Here is an 8,274-nt window from a genome sequence, read left to right as displayed (position 1 = left end):
ACTACTGAAATACAGTTTTGAGTAAGCTCCATCAAGGAGTGTTTTGTAAATGAATAATGACTTTGCTTAAAGCCAATCAACATCAAGTGTGTTAAAAAAGATGAAATAGTGCTGGAAGGCAGTGGGAGGTAGAGGAGCCTCAAAGTGCAAACAGGTGCTGATCTCCCTTCAGGGGGGATTGAGTGGCACAGACCTTACAGGCCTGTCACTTCTGATCAAAGCAAGCTCCAAGACCACATAATCACCATCACCCACCTTTTAAAGGATGCCCTGATTTATCATCTGTCAGTGTTAATAACTTGGCTACTCTGTCTAAAATACTTAAGAACATTACACAAGGATAACATTTCAAATTTTTTTTAAGAAACGTGTAAATGTTTTAAACTGAAATGCACTGAAGTTCCTCCTTTGAGGCCATCTGTTGTTGGAGACCACCTGTCATCAAAAGACCACCTGAGCACATAATATCCCATCATTACAGAACTATCCCCTTGAAGCCATGGGATTTTTAAGTGTTAGAATAAGAAGGGTGTATGTTACAGACATTGTTGTTACTGGGCCTTTCATATAGTTTGAAGCCATGGGATGACAGCCATATGTGAATAATGGCTTCATAATAACATACATATGAAATGCTACTTTGGGAAAAATCTGATAAGAGATCTGAACATTCCATGACTGAGCTCCTCACATCCTTTCAACCATGGTGCTTGCACTGTACTGTTCAAAGTGTCCTAATACGTCATACCTAAAACTAAACCTTGAAACTATTGAGCTTAATTTTATTTCTCTTTACAAGAAGCATTGGCACTTCATTGAGAAACAAGATTCATATTATTGTAAATAGAATTTTGTGGGTTTTTTTTTTCTGAATCCCATTTTTCCCTGCTGATCTCACACTCTTACCTCATTAATCTCTTTAGTAAACAAAAGTACTCTACACCAAGCTACCCTTGCCAAAACAAAGGAACTTTCTATGTTTCTTCTACCTGTCCCTAACATATGAATCTCTACCTGAATGTTGAGACATAATCTGCATGGTCACAACCTACACGTTTGAGACAACTTCTACCCTCATGGGTAAGCCACAGCTCCGATGGGAAAGAACAGAGCACTTGTACACAAGCCTGTGCAACCATCTGATTCTTGATTCACAGTGTATGTATACACTAACAGAATGAATATTTTGGAGATATTTTTAGCTGATAAACGCCACTAGACTGTGATAAAATATCCTTTCCAGAAGGACATTCTGGACTTGTATTACTTCCTCAACAAGTTTGCTATGGAGTGACTGAATTGTTAATATATCCACATACAGATACTTTTCTTAGAAGTCTACTGATAAGCAAATATCCAATAGGCCTTGACAGTACTTAAGAGAAAAAACCTATAAAATGCAACAAATAAAGATATGAACATGATTTTACTAAAATATAAAAATACTGTGAAAAATTAATAAGTTTAATATAGGATTTTTTGTGATATATTTTCTTAAAGACTTTTTGTTTTATTATTATTATAAGTATCACTTAACTAATGTGCAGACTTCTAAGACAAGAATAAAATTCTCTGTTAAATTATTCATAATGTTATATTAAATCACTGAAATGTTGTGGAAATAAATATATAATTTTCCCTTAATAGTTGTAAGCTTCCAATTCCTTAAGTAGCAACTTCAATATTAAACTGTTAAGACTGTTATGAGTTATGGGACAGTAAGAATTACAATTTCTGAATTAATTCATTCTTAAGATCTCCTTAAAGACAATCGCCATACTCTGCTGCATTTACAGTAGATTAGTCCCGATGTAATGAAATCAGTGTCATTATTTACTTAAAGAATCTAGTTTGCTTACCAATTAAAAAAAAAAAATCCCAAATAACTGCAAAGCTGAAATCAAATCTAAATACTTAGTTTACAGTTTAGCAAGAATCTGTTTGTAACATGATGCATCTAGCCAAGCATTCATATTTGGCATTTTCATAGAACTTGCAGTTCTGCTCTGGTGACAATGAAGGGCCTAAGCTGACAACTGATTTAAACTCAGAATGGCAGCAGGAATTCAGCCACTGCTGAGCATCTTTCTTCATTTCTTTTCTCTTCCAGAATCTTAGTAACAGACTGTAAAAATACATGATCAACAATGAAAGCAAATCATTTTCTACAGTCTACAAAAATAGTGAGATGTTTATTTCAGTGGCTAGTGTATTTTAGAGTGAAGCCTGAAACCATTCTCTAAACAAATCTGCCGCTAGTAAAACCGGCACTAACCTTTACATCAGAGAGAAAATTTGTGAGGCAGATACATTACTGGCACAGTGACACACATAATGACAAAACACATATTTGAAGAATTCCTGTAGCAATTTGCAATCCACAGGTTATTTTAAAACTTTGTATTTCTTAGGATCTAATGTAATTGATCTTAACTAAAATATATACAGATGCAAAGGCATTAATTCAGTAGTTTCAGAAGTGGATTTCTTTAGTGCAATGTCCTACTTTGGCTCCAGCAGGGTGTGCTCTGACAGGATTAACTTCCAAGGCATCTGAAAGCTGTGTATCAAACAGTGGCACATAGGCACAAAGGAGGAAAAAGATATTTCCTCTTCCCCCAAAAGATAAATTTTATTTTGAAAGCTGATTTGCATATGTGCATTTTAGACATGAAGATTAATAATACCTGAAACATCATTTTTTGTCATTCAAGTTCCTAGTCATTGCTAGAAATATTTAAAAAGACGACAAAAATTTATCTGTCGCACTGCACAGATAAATTGAAAAACTAGACCGCTAAAAAAGATTCTTTTGTTATAAAGTTCCTAGTCACAAGATGACTGTCACAAGGATCCTCACTCTACCAAAGTCCATTAAGACCTCACTTCTTTCTGTGATGAGATACCTGATAAAGGGTTTTCTAGAACAGCCTGTGTGAGAAAGTGAGGTTATATTACTATCTCACCAGGTGATCACACAGCCTGCTAGTTAACTGCATGGAAAACTTCGGGTTCATACAAAATCATGCTCCACTAAAAACTTTTTGAAAATGTATTTACAATTTTAACTTTATCATATAGCTTTCCTACAGTAGTATTCAAATGCTGTATTTATATTTCTCCTCTTCTTCCCCCGATCTTCCCGAAGTCTCTTCCCAAATAATAGTGGTACTTTCAGCAGTTAAAGGGGAAAAAAAATCCCTGAAAAGTAGAGACTGAATTGTATTCAAACCGTACTGAAGTGAGCCAGCTATCTTTAACATGCTGAACATACCCTATGCAAATTTTAAAGGGGTGTTAACCAAGGATCATTGTTGTAATCTCAGTGCTTTGTAAACATGGTACTACTCTACATCACTGCAGCTTTTTTACATCTCTAAAGCTTCTTCCCATTCAGTTTTCTCAGTTGCAGAGGCTCACAGCAAGATGCAACTTCAAAACCATTTAATTCCAACTTGCAATTTCTTTTGAGTAAATTATTGTTCTATCTGCTTATACTTGCAGGCAAGTATAACAACTATTATATTCAAAGTGCTTTTATCAAAGAATTGAGAAAACAAGTTTATTAACCACAAAGCACATCAGAGAAAGTTTAGAACACACAAAATTATCAAACTAAAGAACATATTTTATTTTTAATAAAATAGTGGAGCATGAAAAATAATTGTATATTACAAATATATACAGCACAAAACTGTGCACCCCCAGCACAGTAAAGAGCATCACTCTATACAAAGCTTCCCTTTGCAGAATCTAGTGCTTCTTGATCTATTCATAGTGAGAATTTGTTTAACAATAGAAAGAGTCAATAAGCCCTTTGGGTCTCTTTGAATTGATCCCCCCCCCCTTTTTTTTTGCACAAATCAGTCCAAACGTGTATAACATTGGCTTGATTTCCATTAAAAAGCCACAAAATGTAACACTAAAGGGTTTCTGAGGACTAGACCTCTTAGTTCTTTTGTTAAGAGATTTCTTTTGTTGTCTTTATGTACAGCAAAATACTTGTTTCTCTTTTCATGTCATGGTAAGAAAAAAAATGTATTGCACATTATTCTTATTCACAAAGTTTGTGTCTGGTGCAGGAAGTTTCTCTTTTAGTGAAAGAATATTGGTGAGCATTATAGATTGAACCTATTTTTAGGCATTCCAAACCCACTAGGCTGAGATGAGTTGTAAAGGATTTCTCTCTCTTTTTTTTTTTTTTTTTTTTTTCCAAAGTTAGCATGGAAGTTTCTTTCACAGATAGCATACTTACTGAGGATAGGCCTCTTTGGGACCTTAGTTTCCCTAAAGAGACAATGCTCACTTGGGCACTTCTAAAATCAAACCATTGCTCCATAAAACTTGACTATACCTTGTTACTCAGAAACCTGTAGGAAATCCAGCTCAGCTACACAAAAAAAGTTAAATAGGGTGTTGTTTGGTTGGTGTTTTTTTTTTTAATAAATCTGAGGGTTGGATGAAGTACTTAACTACAAATTAGTAACAGAAGAGACTGTTTTAATTCACAATATTTCTTTCACTGAAAACCTTTCCTCAAGTACATTTACCTTCAGTTATTCACCAGGTCCTGAATTCAGCATGATACATTTTTTGCCTTGAGATATTAAACTGTTCTGACAAAAAAAGCACCACTTATTTTTTAATTTCTGACTGCTACTGTGGACGTTTGTAAGTCTGTAAGGTGAGATATATAGTCTTTTCTAAAACCTGGTCACACACAAGTGGGTGGTTGTAATGTTGATTCATATTTTGCAAGGTGAGTTTTCTGTGGATGTTGAGGTTTTTTGTAGATTCCGCTACTTGTAATAACACTTGCAGGTTTTCTCCTACTTCTCTTCTTTAATCTTCGACTACAAACATTTTGCCAGGACTGAAGAGTCTTGGAAGTCCAGATCCACATACCACTAGTAATGCCCACAACTAATAACATAAAAATTTTGACCATAAAAATTTCTACTGCTGGAATAGAGTTATTCATCATGCAGTCTAAATTTTTAGTCTGATTGTTCATCTTGCATTTCTGTTGAGTTGCCACAATTTTCCAATAATCCATATTAAGTCTTTCATAAAAATAGCAAGCTATCACACAAGTTGCAGGCACTGTATACAAGACTGAGAAGACACCAATCCTGACCATAAGCTTCTCCAACTTGTCAGTATTTTCTCCACCTGTTTTCATCACCCTCCTGATATGAAAAAGGGCCACAAAACCAGAAAGAATGAAAGAAGTGCCAATGATTAGATAACAAGCCAAAGGAATGAGTACAAACCCAGTCAAGGCATTCACATCCATGCTTCCAACATAGCACAACCCTGTCAGCTCATCTCCAGCCACCCTTCTCATAACTAGGATCATTATGGTCTTCACAGCTGGAATGGCCCATGCTGCCAAATGGAAGTAGCTACTGTTTGCTTCAATTGCTTCATGCCCCCATTTCTTCCCAGCTGCTAGGAACCAAGTTAAAGTCAAGATTACCCACCACAAGGAACTTGCCATACCAAAGTAATACAGAACCAGGAACACAATGGTGCAGCCAGTGCTTTCCAGTCCTTCCTGGATGACATAGAGTTGGCCGCTGTCCCTATCACAGGCAATACTTTCAGCACCTGAAAAGAGGCGAATAATGTACCCCACTGAGTAGACGCAGTAGCACATCGAGAGGAAGATAATGGGCCTCTCGGGGTACTTGAAACGCTGAGGATCTATCAGAAAAGTGAGTACAGTAAAAGCACTGGAGAAGAAGCACAGAATGGACCAGATGGCAATCCAAATGACAGCAAATTGTTTGTCATCCTTGCTCCAGTAAACATCAACCCCCGGAGTGCAGAGCGGCGCACAGGAAGCACTTTTTTCCACACGGTGGAACTTGCCAGGATTTTCACAGGAGGTTCTGCTGAGGCTGTCCTTATGCTGCTGCAGGTCGTGGCCACTGCTGGGCCGCTGTGGACGAAACATGGGTGGCAGCATGCTGGATCCTCTGGGTGGCTCATCGGATCCGTTGTTGGGGGCTTCCATGCACAGGAAATTGGGGTCGTTCTTGTTGGGCAGCTTGCTGCAGTTTAGGGAGTCTGGCCATTTAAAATTGAACTGCTCCATAATCGGAGAGCATTTCAGCCTCGCCTGCTCACACATAACCTTGCAGGCTGGGATTGGTGTAGAAACCTGCTCTGTGCACATCGGGGCATAGAGGGAGCAGAGGAAAAATTTCAGATGGCTGTGGCAACCATACTCCACCAAGGGGGCAAACTCGTGGAGCTGAATGGCAGCTTCCCGTTGGTTTTCATGTCCCATCAGGTTGGGCATCCTCGTCATGTTGTACCCTATATCCTTGCACATGGGGATTTCTATCGGCTGGCACCTCCCGTCCCCGGGGCGGTCAATGTCTATGGAGCTTATCCTGGTGCAGAAGCAGGTCAGCCCGCACAGCACCACCAGAGTCCGGACCAAGTTCCCGGTCGCCGGCCCCATTGTGGTGGCCACGCGTCCGGCCGGAGCGCGGCTCCCTCCGCGGGCGCCGGGGCCGGGCGGGGCGGGGGGGTGTGTGGGGGTCACTTCAGCGGCCGCCCAGCTCCTGCCCGGGGCAGCATCGCCCCCGACCTTCGCGGGGGAGCGGGGCGGCGGCGCGCAGGTCACATAGCCAGGGCCGAGCCGCGGGCAGCGCCCGCCCCGCTCAGCGCCCCGCGCTGCTCCGCATCGGCCCCGCCGGCGGCGCAGGGAGCGGGGCGGGCGGCGGCGCCAACAGCCGGGAAGAGGAAAAGTACCCCCAACCCACAGATGCGCAAAACTTACTGCGGGGAGCCCGGCAACTTTCTTTTCCCCGGGCTTCCACTTTTGCGATCCGTCTTTCCACCACCCTTCCTTCCTCCTCCTCCTCTTCCTCCTCCGCGCCGCTGCTTCCTCGAAGCACAGGCAGAGCGATGCCGGAGCAGTTTGGGTCTGGGCAGATCCGAGCGATCACTGCTTCAACTTGCACATGTCCCGGGCGGCTTTTTGGTGCAGCGGGTTTCTCCAGGGATTTTCCTCTCCCTAGGACGGGGCACAGCTCCGTACTTTCTTGCCGAGAGGTGGGGATTGGTTTATCCGAGTGCAGAATAAAGGAGGAGGAGGAGGAAATATCTAAGCCACTGAAGAGGGGGGCCTGTAAAATCCCCCCCCCTCCTTCTCGCCGCCCTCTGGTCTGGGTTTGCAATAGGTCGGCTCTTCCGCGCTTTGCAGAGCCGGGCTGGCTCGTGTGTGGCTCTGCCGGCGCCGCTCCCCCCGCGTTAGCGGGAGCTCCTGGGGCCGGAGCAGCTGGGGCTTTTAGGGGGCGGTTGAGTCCAAGGCTAAAATAAAATAATAATAATCAAAAAGAACCTGTGCAGGATCCGCCTTGCATACGACATCCACTTTGCATGAGAAAGGTGAAGCTGACACGGTGATTACTTTCCAATCACTCGGAACGCCTTGAAACCTCCTTAAGGACCCCTACAGGTTTTCCTTGATCAGCACAGATTAGAAAAAGCCCCATTTGTTTCTCTCTCCTTCTGTCTTTCCTTCCTTTCTCCTTTCCCTCCCGTTGCCCTCCCTTGAAAGTTTAACAAGATCTTTTCTGTAGAAGGCGTCAGCCTTCCCTCCCTCCCTCAGGTAGGAGCAGGGAGAGCGGGTGCCTCAGACTTCGTGGCTCCTAATCAGAGGCTGAAGGTGGTGCCTCCCTGCCTGCCTTTATTGGAGGGGGGGCAATGCTTTAGCAGGGAGGATGTGGGGAGGAGGATGCATTTTATGGCGAGTGCTATAAACTCTTCGCTGCCAGGGTCATAAAATATGGTTGCTTTCAGCCTGGAATCTCAGCTGTTTCCAAATGTCGTGCTTTGTCTCGAATTCCTAAATGAGCAGGACAGGCAGGATTGCTGAAAAAGTACCTGATTATGGTTTTAATCACAGTATGGCATCACTCGAAAAGTAGCTTGATTTTTTTTTTTTTCCTTAAATAAGAAACCGTAAGAGGACTAGAGACATACCCTTGGGAAAGTTACTTCATCCAGTATAGAAAAGATACTTACAGATTTTGGAGACGGAGATCGTTCTAAAGTGAGTTATGTTTACTTTTTAAGTTAAGCTTTGAGATTTATTTTGCTTATTGGTCTATCAGAGCTAGAAGGAGGAAGTTAAATCCCAAGCCAAACTATAAGTCACAATTTTACAGACTGAAAAGGAGGACTGTGATCAGAAGTCAAAAGATTAGCTCTTTAGCTCTACTTTTTTTTTTTTTTCCTCCCCCCCCCCCCCTCCTT

General features: G+C 41.7%; 1 protein-coding gene across 1 annotated transcript; it reads right to left on the bottom strand.

The window, feature by feature from the left end:
- Nucleotides 1-3,607: 3,607 nt before the first annotated feature.
- FZD10 (frizzled class receptor 10) lies at nucleotides 3,608-7,500 on the bottom strand. Its single transcript, XM_074844451.1, has one exon. The coding sequence runs from the start codon at nucleotides 6,470-6,472 to the stop codon at nucleotides 4,715-4,717; it is 1,758 nt and encodes a 585-aa protein (XP_074700552.1). The 5' UTR covers nucleotides 6,473-7,500; the 3' UTR covers nucleotides 3,608-4,714.
- Between the last annotated feature and the right edge of the window lie 774 nt (nucleotides 7,501-8,274).

Source organism: Strix aluco, chromosome 18 (assembly GCF_031877795.1).
Source record: "Strix aluco isolate bStrAlu1 chromosome 18, bStrAlu1.hap1, whole genome shotgun sequence".
Classification (NCBI taxonomy): Eukaryota; Metazoa; Chordata; class Aves; order Strigiformes; family Strigidae; genus Strix; species Strix aluco.
This window is presented reverse-complemented; position numbering and strand designations above follow the sequence as displayed.